This window comes from Castor canadensis, chromosome X (assembly GCF_047511655.1).
Source record: "Castor canadensis chromosome X, mCasCan1.hap1v2, whole genome shotgun sequence".
NCBI lineage: Eukaryota > Metazoa > Chordata > Mammalia > Rodentia > Castoridae > Castor > Castor canadensis.
Genome location: NC_133405.1, coordinates 5373107 through 5393735, shown reverse-complemented (window position 1 = coordinate 5393735; position 20629 = coordinate 5373107). Strand labels below are relative to the sequence as shown.

Below are 20629 nucleotides of genomic sequence, written 5' to 3'. Positions count from 1 at the left end.
GGTTGGACAGAGAAAACTGAGAGGAATTAGCCAGGGCTGGGAAGCATGTCAGGAGAAACCGATGTATGAGAACAAAGAGAAGGGTATTCCTCAGAGGGACACTGTAGATCTTCTACACCAGTGACTTTGGACAAACCCGGTCCTCTCTTCTTCATCCCTTTCCTCCCTGCTATCGGCTTCTGCTTGTCTGTTTCGTGGCACTGCATGACACTGCAAAGCCTTCAATTTGAGAGTTTGTCGACTCTGCTGCACCACTGGCCATATCAAGCAATAGAAACTGAACATCCCCCTCCTGTGTGCCAAGCAGCGTGCTGGAATGTTAGTTCTATCAAATGGTACAGAAGCAATCATGATCTATTGAGACCCTATCTGGTGAGCTGTGCTTGTAGAGAGCTACTCTTGCACAGAAGCACGTCCTGTGGGGCCTGTGCATAAGTCAGGTGTGCAAGGCCTTGGAGAGTGCTGTAAACAGGCAGGTTTCTTCTAGGAGGTGAAACTCAGCTGAAAGTAAAGAAAGGTACATCTGAGCAAGGGGAGCAGAAATGTTACCAAAACCCCAAGAGACATGGAAGACTGGGAGAACCGGGACTAAAAGTGGAGCTGGAAAATAGATTCAAGGCAGGGGCTGTGGGAAGCCAGGATGCAGGAGTAGGAAGCTAGGGCTGAGAATGAGATATGAGGTTTTGAAGGTAGGAGGGGAACAGGCTTCATCCCTTTGTATTATGGCCCTCACTACTCCCCACTGGTCTTTGCTGAGCATTTCTACATTTGATTCCAATATAGCTCTAAGCCAACCCTCAGCCCCCACCGTCCTAGCAGGCCTTGACACACTGGCCACCACATTTCCCTATTTTGTAGTATTGGCCTGACATAATTGAAGTTGGTGATTTATTAATGTATTCTAACTGTCTGCCATCAATAGGCATAAGCTCTCTCAGATGTTGTCTAACTATTTGTCTAGTGCCTGGGGCAATGTAGCACAAACTTAGCAAACAATTCTTGACTGACCCAAATTTGCAATGTGGTCAACACTGTAAAGCTGGGGAAACTGAGGCCCAAAAGATAAAGTGTCTATACTAAGGCTGCAGAGCCAGAGGCAGGCCAGGCTGAAACTGGAACCCAGGAATTCTGATTCTCATTTTACCTCATCACTATCTTCCACAACTGTGTCCTCATAGCCCCTAGGGGACTGCAGACCACCCAGAGCAAGAGAGCCATGTGCAGCAGCAGGAGGCCAGGCCATGAAATCCAGGATGTAGGTTCCAATACCGCCTTTGCTCTGGAGTGGCTGTGTGCCTTCCAGCCAGTTGCTTTACTTTGTGAGATTCCATTTCTGAGTTTGGCAAAGTGGACCTCTCAAGGCTTTGGGGAAGGTTCACTAAGTCCATAGACGTATCCTGAGAAAGGGGTCAAGCCTCCCAGCCTGTGGTCTTTGATGAAAGGGGCTGTCTGGTAGGAGGACCTCTTAGGACATTCTCTTCTCAGTTATCTGTGGATCTGTGGGTACACAAGGGTGTCTGCCTGGCTGCTGCACTGACACTGGAAGGGTGGAGGGTTGGGAGGACAAATGACATAGACTATCCAGATGGAGGGATGGAAAACGAATGGAAGGTGGTACTCTCTCAGATGCACACATGGGCAAATGAAACCATAGGGAACACTGGTGCTTTGGGAAGATCCCAGGTTTAGCAGACTTCAGCAGTTCAGCACTGCCATTGATGGATCTCCTGAACTGGGGTAAGACCCTGTTGTGTCTGTTCCTCAGGTTCCTTCTTTATACAACAAGAACTTCAAAGTCCCCTGCCACCTCTGCCAGCCTCCCAAGCTGCAATCCACAGGCATTCCTAGATCTCTGTAATAGTCTTTGTAAAGAGGATAGAGAAGTCCACAGCTACTCAGAAGCAGGGCTCTGGCTGGCCTGGCTAGCCTGCTATGCCAGCTTTGGAAAAGGTGCCACCATGGAGCAGAAAGAGCATAGGTCACTTTGCCATCTTGATACCCAGGTTCCTGGCTTACAAAAGTAAAAATATAGAGCCTCCTTTGCTCTCCTCTTGAGGTTAGACCAAATAATATATGCAGGGCCGAACACAATGGCATATGCCTATAATCCTGGCTACGTAGGAAGCCATAGGTAGGAGGACTGCACTTTCCAGACCAGCCCCGGGCAAAAACTTTAGACTTAATCTAAAAAGTAACTAAAGCAAAAAAGAGCTGGGAGTGTGGCTCAAGTAGTAGAACTCCTGCCTAGCAAGCACAGGCCCTGTGTTCAAACCCCATGCTACCAAAAAAAAAAAAGAGTAAATACATTACCATATGAAAAGACTTTGAAACCGTGAAGTGTTGGCATCAATGTTTTATCCCTATTTGGGACTCGGTTTCAGAGAAACTGAGTAAAAAGAGTATGGAGTTGAAGTGGTGGACTGCCTGCCCTCTGTAAAGGCCTTGCCCCACTGTGCACCTCATCCTTATGATACCCAAAAAAGGTCATTTTGACCTAACTTCTCATTGGTAGGGCACAAGGCTCCCACATCTGGCAGCAGGTTCTGGAGCTGCTGGAAGGCAGTGTGAGAACCACTAGGGGAAAACTACCTCTTTCACCAGGCTTACCAAGGGCTTTGTCTGTTATCTCCTGGCACTCAACCAAATCTACTAGAAGAGAAAAAGCCGATCACTTGTGGCTCCCACATGGCACTGAAGCTAGGAAGTAAAAGGTTGATGTCTTTTGCTCCTGATATGCCTTCCTCAGGAAACATGTAGAACCAAAGTCCACGTGTCTGGGGGTGGAAAGAGGGCTGGGAATTCTGCTTCAGTAGTGGAGAAGTACTTCAAGATGCTGAGTTAGCGACTGGGATTTGGGCAAGGTTGAAATTCCTGGATCATAATTGGAAGAGAAAGGATGAGTCAGCATGCTAAGCTCAGGGAGGCCAGGAAGGCAGAGCCAGACTTGGGGGCAAGTGGTGTACAAGAAAAGGAGCACGACCTGTGGCCAGGCCTTCAAACTGGCCTTCTGTGAGATGACTGATCTAGTTTTCTTCCTAGATTCTACCTGTGTGGGAGAGCAACTGACTCTCTCTATGCCCACCTACCTTTCTCTGAAAGGGAAGATGCACACTTCTGCACACCTCAGATTACTTCTTCTGGAGAGATAGCTTGACTACAAAAGAGGAGGAAGAAACTTTTGAGGATGAGGAATATACTTTGTACCTTGACTCTGGCTATGGTTTTATGGGACTGTATATTTGTTTAACTCTTTGAGTTTCCCAGAGTATTTCCAAGAAAAATTAAGCAGACAATCACTAAAGATACAGATATCAATTAACTTTTGGCCTAATTAAAATCTGTTAGACACAGTAGCCAATTATAGCAGGAAAAAACATCCCTCTCAAGTGTGGATGGGATATTTACTACCAAGAGAGCTGATATTCTGGATCATAAAATAAAACAAATTTGAAAGAATAAAAACAATTAAAAGTACATTCCCAGAACATAATGTGATTAGACTCAAAATCAAAACCAGAACGTTATCTGGAAAGTGCCCAAATATTGGAAATTATAAGATGTACTCAAATAACACAAATCGAGGTCGTTTCAAGCCCAGATTCAGTTAAACTAGTCCTTGAGGACAATCTATAGCATTTAAATGTTTGGATTAGGAAGCAAGATCTAAAATCTACAACCTAAACGTCTGTGCTCAGAAACTAAATGAAGAACGAATTAAACTCAAATCAAGTGTAAGAGGATCCCACCTCCACCCTTCTCACTCACCTGCCTCTTCCTAACCTTCCTCCCACCCTGCCATCACAGAACGCATGCGCGCGCACACACGCACATCTCCTCACAAGATGTTAGATTTGTTGTCATCATCATTGGACAACTGGTATCAATCTCACTGTCTACACAGGTGACCACCTGCCAGGGCCTCTGAAGCCTTTGAGGATAGCCCTGAAGTCCTTGGCCTCATTCCCTCTCACATTACTTGCTGCCCAGGTCCTCACTACAGGTGGTGGAGGTCTCCTCATCCTTCTGGTCCTGCTGTGGGTCATCTTGAGGGGGATGCTCATTCCGCTGGTCCAATCCCACCAGCCCTCTCCCTTTCTTAGCTTCAACAAGTGCAGTGTGATCTCTAGAGGAGGCTTTTTTCTTCAGACTCCCTTGACAGGGTATGCTGACCTTCACTGTGGTCCTGGGTGGCTGGAAGGACAATAGGGAGATCACAGAAAGGCGTTGGTGTGGGGATGGAAATTGGAGGGGGATGGGAAAAGGGGACTCCCTGCAGGGGGTGTGACAGGGTGCCAGGAAAGGACAAGGAAGGAGCAGGGTCGGGGGGTGGGGAGTTAAGGGGAGCAAGAAGAGGGTCGGCTCACCTTGCCTTTACAACTGCGTTGAGAAGAAGTCCTCCTCTTCTTCCTCCCTTGGGTCCTTGAGGTCAGATGTTCAGTGTCTCTGCTGTGTGTCTGTGGCTTTCTGGCCATCTTTCCCATGTCAGTGTCTGCCAGTGGTATATCCCCAGGCTTCCTGACTGGGAAAGATATAGCCCCTCCAATACAGTGAGGGGTCTCACCCTGTCATTGTGTGGTCAGCAAGCCACTCCCCTAGCCAGTCCAGCCATGGCCTCAGAAGGGGCTTAGACATCACAAAGCCCATGTGGACCGGTCCATTGGGAAGGGGGGTATGATGAGGAGGCCAAGAAGGTCTGGTCAGAGAAAGAAGGAATTTGCTCAGATGCTTTAAACGGCTGTGCCAAACTGACACGGTACCCCACGTACCTCCCCAGGTTCACGTTTGTTGGATCGTAAGGCACAGATTGGGTGTCTCTCCACACCTCTCCCACAGACACACTGTAAGCAAAACTTTCTGTTCTCGACCGTAACCGAATTTGTGTACGTCTTACCTGAAGTTCCTCCATGCTCACCTGGCTGTAGGTAACACAATGTGACTCCTCAAGGGAGGATTTGGTGAGACAGTGACTGTACCATTGTGGGAAGTTGCATGGTGAAAAGCCATTCTGTCGCTCCCCTCACCTCTGAGAGGTACAGCAAGGTGCCATCTTGAGAGATTATGCATTCCTTAAGACTGAGCTACTCTGGGGTCTTGAAAATAAGGAACAATCATGACTCAGGGAGTCTTGGGAAATCCGGCCACAGTGTCTGTGGAAGGCAGTCAGAAGAGGGTTGATGGAGAGGGGAGAGGGTCTGACGTGGTACCACAGAGAAGTTCAAGGTAAGGGTAGCTATGGCAGCAAAGGTTGTGGTGGTTGGAAAGCTGCATCCTCCCTGGGGAGGGAGGAATCCTATTGCCTGAGGGTCACAGCAGAAACAGAGCACTGAGTGCATGGCTCCCTTGCTACTCAGCCTCCAAGTCCTGCCTCCTGGATACACATGTCAGCTGCCACGTGATCTGAGCCCCCAAGCCCAGACCTTCCAAACTGTATGATTTCTTCCCACCAAACAGTGAGATGAACCGCTGGGCGGGGTCTAAAAGCACTGAGAGCAGCAGGCAGAGGTGCTGCGGTCCCCCACGTTTCTCTTTGCGAGTGCAGAACTCAGTGTTCTCTTGGCTCCATTGGTGGGACACACCTAGACTTGGATGCTTGGTGCCTCTGGGGGTCTTGTGTAGCAAGTGGGAACCTGTCCATCCCACATGCCATAAAGCACCCTGTGGCCTGCAGTGGCTCACCTTGCTTTCCAACTGCATTGAGAAGAAGTCCTCCTCTTTATTTCCTGGGGGGAAGGGGATGGGAATAGGGGATTCATGGAAAGGAGTGCCAGGCAAAGACAGGGGAGGAGTCTTGGAGGGAAGAGGCAAGGAAAATGAGAAAGACCTTGGGTGGGTCAGCTCACCTTGCCTTTGCGCCTGGGTGGAGAAGAGGTCCTCTTGTTGTTGTTCTCTTGGGTGCTTGGGGTCGGATGTTTGGCAGCTCTGCTACGTATTGGTGGCTTTCTGGCCATCTTCACCCTGTCAATATCTGCCAGTGGTCTATGCCCAGGCCTCCTGACTGGGGTATATATACCCCCTCCCCCACAATGGGTGGTCACACCCTTAGTCATTGTTTGGTCAGTAGCCCACTTCCCTAGCCAGGGCTGGACATCACAAAGCACCATGTAGACACTTCTGGGGGCGGGGAGAGGACGCCAAGATGTTCTAGTTGGGGAAAGGGGGGCATTTTCTTTAGCACTCCTAAAGAACCATTAAACTGACCTGCCATCCCTCCTCATCTCCCCATATCAATTCTGGTGGGTCACACAGCAGGGAGAGGTGTTCCTCCACATTTCCCATGGACACTCAATTCAGAGGCATGTTCTGTTCTCTCCCACTCTTCCTCATTGCCTAGTTTGTATGTTTCCCTACAATCCACTCATGGCACCATGACCATATTTATGTCTGTGCGTATGTGATCATTCCACTCCCCTCCTATAGATTTCTCTTCATAGCTACCACCAGGGAACTTTTCCATCCCACCCCCTTTTCCCAGCGTCCACAGAGGTACCCTTGGATTTTGTTTTCTACTCTAAAAATCACTGCCTTCGGGCTGTCAAGACTTCAATGAATAGACTTCCTCCACTGGGTAGCCTCTTCTTGCTTACAGACTGAGGGGGCTGCTTATCTCAGTAAGTAGTAACTCAGGCTTAGGTTTTAACAGTGTAGGAGAGATTCATGTTCCAGAATTCAGATATTTGCATGTAGGAAACTACAAGCCAAGACCAATAGATTCACAAGATAGGACGGAGTTGTGTGGAATTGTTCAACTTTGTCCTTGAGGTTCAGTATGTGACAAATTTTTTAAAAAGTCTCCAGATTGGAAAGAAAAGTAAAGCTGTATTTCTTTACAGAAAATAAGATAGCACATGCAGAAAACTGTATCAATGAAAAATGCTTCTACAGCAAATAATTGAGTTTAGCAATGCTACCGAATGCAAGATCATTGTATGTGTATTTTACTAGCAAAGAACAAATAGAAATTTAAATAATACAATTTAAAATGTCACTAGAAAATAGGAATTAAAAGGGATATATTTACAAAAGATGTAGAAGATTTCTACATTGAAAAGCATAAAACTTTGCAAATATGAATTAATGAACATCTAAATAAATGGAGATAGAAACCTTGCTTATTACTCAGAAGATTGAATATTCTTAAGATGTCAGTTCTTCTTAATACATTGATAGATTCAATGCAATTCAAATCAAAATTTCAAAAGATTTTGTAGAAATTGGCATCCTGATTCTAATTTTCATATAAAAGTGCAAAATACCTAGAACAGCTAAACATGCCTTTAAAATTGAACGAACATGGAGGGTTAACCCTCCTTCAAGAACTATAAACTAAAAGTAACCAAGATAGTATGGAATTGTAGCAATTCCTCAATGGAACAGGAGGAAGTCTAGTTATAGATAAACATGTATATGCATATATAGTCAGCACATTATTAATAAATATGCCAATGAAGATTAAAGGAGACGAAGGATGCTCTCTAAGTCAACAGGGTCTGGAGCAATTGGGTAAACTTTGATCCTTACTGCACTTCTATCTTTACCCATATCTATCTATAGAGATATAGATACCTTTCTGCAGAAAGACAGGCGTTTTAAGGAATTTGCTTATGTGGTTGTGGAGTTTGGCATATCTGAAATTTGTAGGGCAGGCCAACAGGTTGGAAATTCACACAGTGTTTTCTTTTCTTAAAAGTATTTTGCCTTATTTTTGATTAACATGCATAAATTGTACTTATTGAGGTCTGGCATGATATTTTTATGGTGGTCTGGGATTTGAAACCAGGGCTTTGCACTTGCTAGCGCTGCCCCTAGTCATTTTTTGTTTTACTTATTTTTTGCATAGGGTTTCACATTTTTGCCCAGGGTTGGCCTCAGACAGTGATCCTCCTACCTACTGACTCCTGCATGGCTGGGATTACAGAGATGTGCCATCACCACTCAAATTTCACCTGAGGAGGAATGTCCAGACTCTGCCAGGGACCAAGGAGAGCACTCTGAGTGAGGAATGAAGGGACACCCTCCATCAAGGAAAGGAACCCCAGATTCCAACTCTGGCCTTGTGGTAAGCCCTGGAAGGTCCCGGACAGCAGCATGTTCAGCGTGGCCACTCCCTTCACCTCTCCGCCACCTCAGGGAGTGTTGGAAATGTGACTGGAGCAGACGGAAGTCCATAGAAAATATGGATACAGTTATTACCAGGAGCCAAGAACAGGACTCTGAGGAATGAGGGGACACACTCCCTCCATGGAGAGCAGTCCCACAGAATGTATCTCCACCCCTGTGGTCAGCCCTGGAAAGCCCTGGACATCACGGTCACCCATGGTTACCCTGACCAATCCCCTCACCCCTCTGCCACCTAAGGGGAGTCTGGGAGTCTGAGGAGAGCGGACTGAGGTCCGTACAGGACAGGGGTCCAGGCTCCGCCAGGAACCAAAGCCGGGACCCTAAGAGGGAGGGTGGAGGGTCTTGGGAGAATTCCCTTCCGCCCCTCCTGTCAGCCCTGGGAGACCCCGGGCACCACACCGGATGTGACGTTGCCGGCTTCTAGAAACCTCAGAGGCTGAGGTTGCGCCGCGCTTCAGGTCCGTCCCTCAGAGGCTCAGCTTGTGAAGTGTTGAGGTGAGAGCTAAGGGCGGGCAGAGGAACATCTCACCCAGAGTTAGGGTCCCCAGATAATCTAGCTGCACCCCGGTTGTCAATCTGGCATGCGGGGCGGGGTGGGGAGGGAGGAGTAGAGGAACCTCTAGTCACGGGAGCTCGCTTGCCCCTCCCCCACCCCTCCTCTCGCCCCAGGGAATCCTGGGATTCACAGCTTTGGTGTGAGGAGGAGCGGGTCCGGGCTCTGGGAGGGAAGGAGGGGAGGACTGAAGATGTACGAAGGAAACCCCACCCCCGGATAGAGAGTCCCCAGGTAATCCATCCCTGTCGCGCTTGTCACCCATGTCCCGCATGGGGGTGTCTAGTCACGGGAGCTCGCTCGCCCCTCCCCCACCCCTCCTCCTGCCCCAGGGAATCCTGGGATTCACAGCTTTGGTGTGAGGAGGAGCGGGTCCGGGCTCTGGGAGGGAAGGAGGGGAGGACTGAAGATGTACGAAGGAAACCCCACCCCCGAATAGAGAGTCCCCAGGTAATCCATCCCTGTCCCGCTTGTCACCCTTGTCCCGCATGGGGGTGTCTAGTCACGGGAGCTCGCTCGCCCCTCCCCCACCCCACCTCCTGCCCCAGGGAATCCTGGGAGTCACAGCTTTGGTGTGAGGAGGAGCGGGTCCGGGCTCTGGGAGGGAAGGAGGGGAGGACTGAAGATGTACGAAGGAAACCCCACCCCCGAATAGAGAGTCCCCAGGTAATCCATCCCTGTCCCTCTTGTCACCCATGTCCCGCATGGGGGTGTCTAGTCACAGGAGCTCGCTCGCCCCTCCCCCACCCCTCCTCCTGCCCCAGGGAATCCTGGGATTCACAGGTTTGGTGTGAGGAGGAGCGGGTCCGGGCTCTGGGAGGGAAGGAGGGGAGGACTGAAGATGTACGAAGGAAACCCCCCCCCCCCCCGAATAGAGAGTCCCCAGGTAATCCATCCCTGTCCCGCTTGTCACCCATGTCCCGCATGGGGGTGTCTAGTCACGGGAGCTACCTCGCCCCTCCCCCACCCCTCCTCCTGCCCCAGGGAATCCTGGGAGACACAGCTTTGGTCTGAGGAGGAGCGGGTCCGGGCTCTGGGAGGGAAGGAGGGGAGGACGGAAGGCACACAGAGGAAACCCCACCCCCGAATAGAGAGTCCCCAGGTAATCCATCCCTGTCCCGCTTGTCACCCATGTCCCGCATGGGGGTGTCCAGTCACGGGAGCTTGCTCGCCCCTCCCCCACCCCTCCTCCTGCCCCAGGGAATCCTGGGAGTCACAGCTTTGGTGTGAGGAGGGGAGAGAGAGACCTGTGTTCTGGGAGGGAATGAGGGAAGAGCTGAGGGTGGACAGCAGAGAAACAAAACATCCCTCCCAGAGTTAGGGTCCCCAAATACTCTAGCTGTGCTCTTGTCTCCCTGGCACACGGGGGAGAGGGGAAGCTGGGAGAGCGGTGGTGGGTAGGGGAGGGAGGAGTTGAGGAACCTCTAGTCACAGGAGTATGCTCACCCCTCCCCCACTACTCCTTCTGACCCAGGAACTCCTGGTTGTCACAGCCTTTGTCTGAGGAAGGGACAGGTCCAGGCTCTGGAGGGAAGGAGGGGATTAGTGAAGGTGGACAGAGGAGACCCCACCCCCAGATAAAGGGTCCCCAAATAATTCAGCCCTGTCTCTGTTGTCACCCCGTACCACATGGGGTGTCTAGTCACAAGAGCCTGCTCACCCCTCCCCTACTTCCACCTTCTGCCCCAGGGAACCCTGGGAGTCACAACCTTGGTCTGAGGAGGAGAGGGGGAGGCCAGGGGTCAAGAGGGGACCAGGAGAGAGCTAAGGGTGGATGGAGGAAGCCCCCCCTCCAGATAGTGGGTCCCCCAAATAACCCAGCCCTACCTCTGATGTCGCCCCTGCACCCCAGGGAGTGTTAAGTCATAAGAGTGCACTCATTAAACCCCACCCCTTCTTCTGCCCCAGGGATTCCTGGAAGTCACAGCCTTGGTCTGAAATCTGTGAACAGAATAGGGTCCAGTTCTGTGAGGGCTCCAGGTAAGACTTGAAGGTGCACAGAGGAAGCATAACCAAAGAGAGAGGTTTCACCAAATAATCTAGTCCTGCCTCTGTTGTTTGCCCCCACCTCTCCCACAGGTCCCATGCAGAGCTTATAATCAGGGACTGCCATTGCCCTTCTTCCACCCCCTCCTTCTGCCTCAGGGGACAATAGGAATCAGAGTTTTCCACTGAGGACAGTGGGGAGGAGAGGCCAGGGCTCTTTGAGAGTTGGGGGTAAGAACTGGACAAAATAAACTCCCCCAACATTAAGGATCCCAAAGAATCCATCCACACCCTTACTGTTAGACATGCACAAGGAGGAGCTTCTAATCAAGTGCTCACCCCTTCCCCTTCCATATCTCATGTTTTCCTCTCACGGGACCATGGGAGTCAGAGCCTTGGTCTGAGGGGAACAGACGAGGCTTCACTCTTATTGATAAAGCTGGACAAGGGGCTTCTATTCAGATGACCACCTCTCCCTTTCCACACCTCCTTTTTCCCCCTCAAGGGACTATGGGGATCGGAACCTTGGTCTGAGGGGGACACATGAGACTGGCAGATGACAATTCTAGGTTCTAGTTGGAGGCAATGGAAAGGCCCTGAAGGAAGATGGATGGGTGGCAAATTCCCAGTTTACCTCTGCTGTTTGCCCTGGGTGGCCTAGGCACTGTGTCTGGGAGGTTCCCTAACTCTTGTTTTGTGGCGTCAGAAACCACTGTGGGTCTTGGTCAGAGGGGATGGGGCCTAGACAGTGAGGTAGAGAACCTTAGACTCCAGGAGAAGGAGAACCCGTGGAAGTTCTACACCCGCTGTCAGTCCGGGGAATCCCCATGCAGGGTGACCAGGACGGTGAAGTATAACTTTTGCATGAAGGAACAGAACCTCAGGTGAACAGTGTGGAGACATCCACTGCTGGCAGTCAAGCTGAGGACTTAGTAAGGACTGAGATGACCTGGAAGGGCCCAGCAACACACTGCCTCCAGTGCTGGACGGTCCCACACACTTTGACCAGAAAGGTGATTTCTAACATCTGTATTCGGGTCTGAGAGGTTAAGGCTTTGGCAGAAAGAATAGTGCCTCAGGAGAGTGAGAAAGGGCCCAGGTACTGTCAAGAGACAAGGCAGAACTGAGGGTCCCGGCACACAGGACACATGGGTTCCAGCCCTACCCCTGCTTTCAAGCAGAGTCATGGCCTACAAGCCAACTCAACAATCTGAGGGAGAGGGACACAGGTCTTTAGAGGGTTGGGATCATGCCTGGGCTCAAGGGGAGAACTCAAAGGGACGAATGAAGAAACTTTGCACTCCAGATCAAAGGGGGACCTCTATCCTCATTTTAGCAATGGCCAGAGAGGCCAGATGCAGGGCCCCTTCCCTTCTGCCTCTGAGATATGAGGGAGGAGAGGGCCTTATTCTTAGGAGTGTGGCTTCTGAGGAGTGTCCCAGCAGGACCCTGGAGGAACAAGAAGACCCCTGATCTGAGACATGAAAAACCTATCATTCCTGTCAGGCCAGGGTGGCTCCAGGCAGGACTCTGGGAAGGAGATGCCACCCCTGCCTTCCTATTCAGAGATGGGTTAAGGGTCATGGAGATGGTTGCATTGGCCTGCAAGATAGATGCACAGGTCAGCAGAGGGGAAGGGCACAGGTCTGGTGAGGAGTAAGTATGAATACTTTGAGGACAGGAGGACCCCTGACCCCTGCTACTTCTGTCAGCCTGCAGGGGTGTCCAGATGAGCTTCATTATCTTTTCTCTCCCAGGTCTCAGGGAGCTTAGGGCCTGGAGTAAGAGGAGACACCAGGACATGAGAGGGAGCCAAGCCTGATCATCAGAAGGAGCTGTCCAGGATCTGCCAGGAGTCAAGGTGAGGAGAGAGGGAGTCCCCTCACCGAACACACATGACCTAAGTCCCTCACCTCCCCATTCCACCAGCTAGAAGAAAACCTATGGGGTGTAGGGGGATTAGGATGCAGTTCTCAGTGAGGACAATCACGTGCTCCTTCTCTCCTCCAGGCCTGTGAGTCCCCATCCCCAAGCTCCTGCCCACCCTCCTGCTTGCTGTCCTCAAGGAAAGTCATGATGCCTCATGGTCAGAAGAGCCAGCAACCTAAGCTGGAGGGGAATGCTCAGGCCCAAAGAGAGGCCCCGGGCCTGGTGGATGCGCAGGTCCCTGTGGCTGAGGAGGAGGGGGATACTGGCAACCCTTGTTTCTCCTCTACTCTTCTGATACCAGTCACTCCAAGAGATGTGCCTCCTGCTGGGACACCGTGTTGTCCCCAGAGTCCTCAGAGAGCCACCTGTCCCCCCGCTAGCTCGGTGTCCAGTCCAGGGAGCCAATTCAACCAGGGCTCCAGAAGCCGTGGAGGGGAAGGTCTGGTCCCCCGGAGCAGGCTGGTAAGCCCTGAGTCCTTAATGCGAGAAGCAATATCCTTGGTGCCATCCCTGCTCCTCAAGTATCAAATGAAGGAGCCAATCACCAAGGCAGAGATGCTAGATTATGTCAGGAGAAGTCACCAGGATTACTTCCCTGCAGTCTTCAGCAGAGCCTGTGATTGCTTGCATCTGGTCTTTGGCATTGAAATGAGGGAAGTGGACCCCTCCAGCCACTCCTATATCCTTGTCACTTCCCTGGGGCTGACATATGATGGGTTGCTTAGTGATAAGCAGGGCATGCCCAAGACGGGCCTGCTGATCATCACCCTGAGTATCATCGTTGTGGAAGGCAACTGTGCCTCTGAACAGGTTTTCTGGGAAGGGCTGAGTATGATGGGGGTTTATGCTGGGAGGGAGCACTACTTCTATGGGAATCCCAGGAAGCTCATCACTGAAGATTTTGTGCAGGAGCAGTACTTAGAGTACCGCCAGGTCCCCAACAGTGATCCTGCTTGCTATGAGTTCCTGTGGGGCCCAAGGGCCTATGCTGAAACCAGCAGGATTGACGTCCTGAAACACTGGGCCAAGTTCAGTAGACGTGTTCCTAGGTTCCTCCAATCCCTGAATGATCGGGCTTCTAGAAATGAGGAAGAGGGGGCCCAAGCATGAATTGTCCTCCGCAAGAACCACTGTGGGTCCAGGTGACATTGTTCCGTAGCCTGGGCCACATTCAGTAGCTTCTTCTGCCCCATGTGAAATGAAGCTCATTGTTCATTTGTGTTTGGAGAGAGAAGTCAGTCTTCTCAGTAGTGGAGCCCCAGGTAGGCTGAGGGCATAATATTGTAGAAAAATTTTTGTCTTCCTGTTTATTTGGGAAACGTTGAACTTGACCTTTGTTTCCTTTGGAAGTTTTCTGATGTCCCTTTTAATGGAAGGTTTACTTAGCTTCAGAATGGAAGGTTATGAAGGACAGTAGTCACACATTTATTGCTGTTAATATAGTTTAAGAGGGAGTCTTGTTAATTTTTCAACCAACTGGGAAACCCATGTAGTTTTGTGACTTGGAGCAGGGTAACATGGCAGTGTGTGGCTATTTCCTTAGATGTGAGTAAGGACAGAACACAAAACAGCGTGAAGAGTAAGAGAAAGTAAGATCAATTCTAGCTTTCTCTTTGGTCTTCCTCGTGACGTTAAATAATATGTGTATTTACCTGGATTTGCTTGGCTACCTGAGAATATAGATGAAACTATAACTTAATAAATAATTTCACAACTCACTGTCTCATTTATTCTTCAAACTTCCATTGAACCCCAGCTCTCTGGGAGGCCTTTGAGTAGTGGTGAAGTTACTAGTAGACCAGGGCATCCAGGCCCACCACCCTTACTTTAGAACAGCAGTGTCTAGGAGCCTCAGCCATAAGGGAGGTGTGGATAGGTGGGGCCCAGGCGAGAGTGAGTGAGTGTCAATGCCCTGAGCCAAGGCAGTTCTGGGGCTTCAGGAAACCACAATTCCTTCCATGGGGTTTGAGTGTAATGAGGTTATAAGGTGACCATGGAAGGATCCTCGATGCTGTGACTTAGGCTGAGGGTGGAAAACTGCTCTGCGCAGTTCCTTTTGCATGCTGGGTATTGCAGAGGGGGAACAACCTCCTGGGGCAGATATGAGAGGTGCTGCTAAACACGGCACCAAAAGTAGCTGATCTTCCCCATTGTCTACAGGGATTTCCTAAGAGAAGGGTAGTTCTCTCATGAGGTGTGGCCTCACTTGGCTTCCACGTGGCGTTCTGCTTGAGTCACAACAGGCTATTTAAATGATTTTTTAATATGTTATCTTGATTGTATTTGCCATTTACAAGGCAACGCTAGATTTTGGGGTGGTGATGAAATGAATGAAAATGTTTTTGGAGGAAACAGCCTCTGGGTGGGAAGGAAAGAGCTGGTCCTTGACTCCAACTCTAGGAGTTTCCCCTACAGGAAGAGTCCTTCACACCCAGATTCTCCAATGAGTCCTCTTAACATGAACATTAACTCAGTTTTATTCATGGTATTTCATTTGGGGTGATTACCTAGTCCTTGTACCACTGATGTGCATCGTCTCTGAAGTGTCCTGGAGAACAATGACCTCATGAACAACATTCCACTTTGGGAGGGGCTGGGATCAACTACTGGGAGAAGTAACAGCCACTGCCCTTCACTAGTTCCAGCACACGTAAGGCACTGCCCAAGCTGGCTTTACATTCACAACAGATGTCCCAGCATTCCTACTGGACAGGGCTTATTGTGAAGAATCACTGAAAGAAGAGTCAGGAGGTGGGGCTTCATGGGACAGAGACCAAATGTCAATGCTCTGAGCCAAGGTCTTTGGGACTCCTTTGCTCTGGCTCTGGGGTTTCAGGGAGTCGTTGACTAGATTTAGAAGAGAAGAAAATAGTAATGATATTGTTAGAACGAGATTAAACGAGAAATGGAGCTATGAAATGCTATGACAGAGAAAGATTTCCCTTTATTATATGCATTATTTGCAGAATTTCTCTTTTGGAAATAGTCTGGAGACATGGCCCAAACTCCCATGACATCCAGCAGCACAATTTGACATCAATAACACGACCAGAAAAATTGTGAATCAGAGTTGTCTACTTTTAAGTTAGCTACAGACTCCAAGTTGTCATTGATGCTGGAATCTGTCTCCTAGAGTCAGTAACCCATATCTCCTGAAGTTGATTCTCGTGGTGTAAGCTGTTTTAATAGTCACAGGCAGTAATGATAAGGGCCTAGAGGAAAACTGGCAGTGCTTATAAAAGCCAGGAGCCAATTTGAGAAATGCTAATAAAATGGAAAGTGGCAGGGTGTGGTAACTACTTGAACACCCCCAGAATCATGGCTTTGGTGACTGTGAGGATGATGTCATCATCGCTGAAGTGAGAAACACAAGTAGGGTATTAATTTGCATGGGAGGGGACAAGAGTGAGATGGCAAGTTCATTTTGAACTTGTGTTGGAGATGTCTGTGGAAGGTCCAGTTAGAGATGTCAAGTGGATTGTTTGTTATATAGGTACAAGTTTGGCAGGGGTCGGGGAGGAGGTTCTACAGTTTAGAAGTGAATAAAGGTTAGAGACTTCAGAAGGGACCCCGGGTACCTACCATTTGGAAGATTGTAAAAGAAGTGACAGCCCCAAAAGTAGTGAGAAAGAACTAGTATTGTAAAGAGCAGAGTTTTGAAGGACAGAATGGTCAGCAGTATTCAATACTACCAAGGTACCCAGTAAGAAGACTACTGAGACTAATAGTGGATTTAGCAACCTGAAAGTCACTGATGACCTAGACAAAAGTAGCTTCTGTGGAGGCCAGAATAATGGAGGAAATTAATAAGTAAGTAGGAGATTGACAAGTGGTGGAAACCGTGAGCACACATACATCTTTCCAGAAGTCTGATGGTGGAGGGAGAAGGGGAAGGATGCAATCAATGATTGCTGAAGGATAAAGGATCATAAGAGGAGTCATGATGGTAACAAAAATGTAGATATATGTCCAAACTCACAAAATTGTATATGCTGTGTACAGTATTTATTTTTTGCATACCAATTTTGCTTCAGTAAAGCTGGATAAAGAGAAAAACTTAGGCCATATATTTATGACTTTAAAGACTCAAGGCTAATGAGGAAGATATTAGAGAAAATTTGAGAGAGAGCGAGAGAGAGATGAGAAGACAGAGAAAGGCAATAGGTGTGTGAAGAATTGGAAATGTGCTTATGTGAACAGGAGGAGACACATCACTGAGGGTGAAGGTAAAGTGGTCAGAGAAGACTTCATAAATTAATAAGGGGTCACCGTCAGTAGAATGAGGGATGTAATTTCTTGCTTCTAACTTTTGACTGATTGAGAAAACATTGAAATCGTGTATATTAATGGCTACCCCATAATATTGAATGCATACCTGCATTGCACACTGTTTAAATCAAGTCACAACATATCTACCTGCTCGCTCGCTGATCACTTCTTTATGGTGAAAGCTTTCAAAATCCTTTCTTCCAGCCTTCTGAAGTGTACTGTGTAATTGTTCTCTATAGTTCCCCTACTAAGCAATAGCCCGCCAAAACTTCTTACTCCTATCTTACTGCAACTTAGTACATGCTGATAGCCTTTTCCCCAAGACAAGTGCAGCTACTGATGGCCTGAATTTTGTCAAGAAGCACGGCAACTTTGTTTTCTGTAGGCATTAAGGATGACAGTTGATTTGGAAGGTTGAGGAAAGCAGAAAAGGTTTGAATTAGTGATTAGTGAATAAACATTATCAGGGTTTTTCTGGATAGCTTCTTAGCAATCATATCAGACGTTTTTGAGCTTGACTCTCAGAGCTTAACTTCCAACTCTATCTGCTGCATGACAACTGGGGAAGTAGATCACTATGACCAGCGAAAATGGTTCCCTGGTATCAATGACTATTCAACTGAGGATGAACCCTGATTTAATAATGAGGCCAATCATGGTTGATTGATTTTCCCCAGCTGGGATGAGGGTAGATTGTAAAACCAAAGAAATTATATTGTGGGTTATTGGTCCATCCAGGATTGTGGTTGTGTTGAGTGGATGCAGAGAAATGAGTACGAAGTAATGAAGGGTCCTGCAGACAGAGTTGATCCACCAAGATCAACCAAGCCTCACTGATCCACCAGGAATGAGAGCCTGGCTTGGGAGGGATAAAGGAAGGCTTGAAGGAAGCTGCTGGACTGGGACTAAAAGAATGCATCTCAGGACTGTAGGTCTATCTGAAATCAACGAGAAGTGAAGTAGCAGAAAAGGTATGAGAGAGTTCAAAGTGTCGGAGCAGTGATCAGGCGATGTCCTTTGAGGTCTGCTGATGATAGCTTACCTGGGTCTTCAGCATCTGAGCTTTTAGACCGTGTTCCACATCTGTTTGCACCACTGACAATACATGACAGCTCCTTGGAGGTAATATTTGGCAGCAGGAGTGTAGGGAGTATGTGAATAGGCTTAGAATTTCCAACTCTTTTTAAGATGGGGAAGGAATAATAAAATTGGGAGCCAGAAGAATAAGATGGAGCACTTTCAAATGAAAGAAAGCACTACAAATGACTAATTAGTAAGAAGATACTTTTGTTTCTTGGACCAACGGAGAGATCTGTATGCTTTGGAACATAGTATACTTTACAATTCCTTAGTAAGAGGAATATGAAATGCACTATAGGGCATTTCATATGTGCAATGGCATTAATTGGACTAAAATTGGTTCTATTTCTCTCTCACCATATATATGTTTATGATGTAGTTCATTTATTCTACATGTACATATAGAATAAAGGAGACTGACAAAATTAACACAGACCTGAGTGTTCAACGGAAACAATTTGTTTTCTTAATTACTTGGAGAAGGCTGGGACAAAGAAGGTCAAATGTCAGGTTCTGGCACATGATAGCTTAATGATGTAGCAAGCTGGCCTGAGTCACAGCTTCAGCCAAGGAGTAGTCATCGCTGTTGCCGTATGGCTGCACACTATCTGTGGAACCTCACAACCCTGGCACCCCTTGCTTAGTGGTAATGGGGCAAAGATGCTCTGGAGCCCTCTGAGGTCCATGGGGAACCAGTCAACCACCTGCTCTCCAGACTACTCTGAACAGCCCTGGCATTCCATTTGAACCTTTTCTTTAGTCTGTTCCTGTGACAGACAGAATATCTTTAATACCCTCTTTCGATTTTTACTCTCCTCTGTCAACTCCCACAGTGCTTCTCCCACTTTAGTCACTAGAAGAAATACCTGGGGATCTTGTTTAATGCCATTTCTGACGCAGATCTGGGATGGGGTCTAAGAGCTCCCAGGTGTCCTGATGCTGCTGGTCATGGAGCCACACTCACTCACAACAGGGTTTCTCCAAAAAGGAATTCCTTCATTCCTCAGTTTCCCCTCATCACTGAGCATCCCCCGTGCACAAGTATTATATGAGGCACTGGAGTGGGAGTGGGGAACGAAGACCAAGGATTCAGGGAGGAAGAAGATGTAGTCCCTCCTCACAAGAGACTAGGCAGTGATATTGCACATGAGCACAATGAAGAGATAGAGCGGACACATTACAAGGACTAAATTGCCTAGGTGTTTTGGAAAGAGGAGGTAGACATTCAGATGCATCTTTAAACCTGAGTTGAAGGGCACTAGGTTAAGAAATTGAAAGACATTCCTATCAGAGTGAAAAGCTTGTGCAAAATGCACGCAAGTTTGGGTGGTGATGAGAAGTCTCAGGTAAACGGTTGGTAGAAAGCATAGTGTGTGCGTGAGAGCCAAATTCAGAAAGGCCTTCTCCATCCTGCTAAGAAACTGGTCAGCAAACTTCCCTAGATGTTGAACTGACCAGTCAAGTGATCACAGGCAGTTAGGTTGGGCATCTATCTCAAAATAATAGTAACTTCTTATTGATTCCAATTTTCACAAATGTTCCTCAGATTCTAGGAGCTTCCCAGCCAGGAAGAGTCCTTCACACACAGATTTTCCAATGTGTCCTCTTAGCAGGAACATTTACTGAATTTTATTCTTGATATTTCATTTGGGGTGATTACCTTATTCCATGGATCACTGAGCTGCATATTCTCTGTTGTCCTGGAGAACAATGACCAAATGAACATTCCAGTGGGAGGGGCTGGGATTCAATACAGTTAGAAATAACAGCCACTGCCATTCACTACAGTTCCAGCACCCATAAGGCACTGCCCCAGGGGCTTTACATACATAGCACATGTCCCAGCAGTCCTACTGGACAGGCCTTATCAGCCTTGCTTCACAGATGAAGAGCCTGAGGATCACAGTATGAGGCATTTTCCTGCATAACTGGCTAGTCAGCTACAGAGGGAGAGGAGACCTGGGTCTGAATTCATCTGGAGCCCACACTATTCCCACTCCTCCCAGTCCAAGTTAGACCTTTTGACTCATAGTCCATTTCTCTTCTCAACACTCCATTATGTCCTTGGTGATTAAAAAAAGGACCCTGATGGAAGTCTATGTGCTAAAATCAGCTATAAAGAGTACCTGCTTAGGAAGTGTGAGGCCCTGAGTTCAAACCTCAGTTCCATGGAGAAAAAAAGAAAATATCAGTCAAGTTCATAAAAGCAGAGATAGAAATAGCAAAAGAGATGTCAATAGACACTTTGTCAGAGTGGACAGTATATATCACAAGAGAATCAATCCATCAAGAGCACAATACACTGATGTTTGTGCTCCTAAAAGCAGAACTTAAGAATAGGAAAAAAAGAGAGTCAAATTTATAGTTATATTTGGAGACTGTAACACTCTTTTCTGAGGAAATGATAGAGAACATTTGCAAGTACAGAAGGTTTCTTAGGGCACTATTAGCCAACTTAATCTAGATAGCATTTAGAGGACACAGTACTCAACAGGATGTATATTTTCAAGCGCATATGGAATATTAACCAAAATAGGTGATAAAATAGCTCTTGAACATTAACAGTGTTGAAGTCAAAGTATGTGCTATGGTTTGAACATACAAGAAGCAGATTCCAGAAACTTAATATCCAATACAACAGAGTTGGGAGGTGGGATATGGTGGGAGGTACTTAGGTCATGAGGGCTCCATTGT

At 48.0% G+C, this 20629-nt stretch overlaps 1 protein-coding gene across 1 annotated transcript; it reads left to right on the top strand.

Annotated features, from left to right (window-relative positions):
* Positions 1-12409: 12409 nt before the first annotated feature.
* On the top strand, positions 12410-14155 carry LOC141419645 (melanoma-associated antigen 8-like). The gene is made up of 2 exons (XM_074062816.1): positions 12410-12518; positions 12668-14155. The coding sequence occupies exon 2, from the start codon at positions 12731-12733 to the stop codon at positions 13694-13696; it is 966 nt and encodes a 321-aa protein (XP_073918917.1). The 5' UTR covers positions 12410-12518; positions 12668-12730; the 3' UTR covers positions 13697-14155.
* The last annotated feature ends 6474 nt before the right edge of the window (positions 14156-20629 follow it).

Excerpts from the sequence above, each read along its gene's own strand:
- LOC141419645 (XM_074062816.1), top strand. The coding sequence starts at position 12,731 with ATGATGCCTCATGGTCAGAAGAGCCAGCAACCTAAGCTGGAGGGGAAT.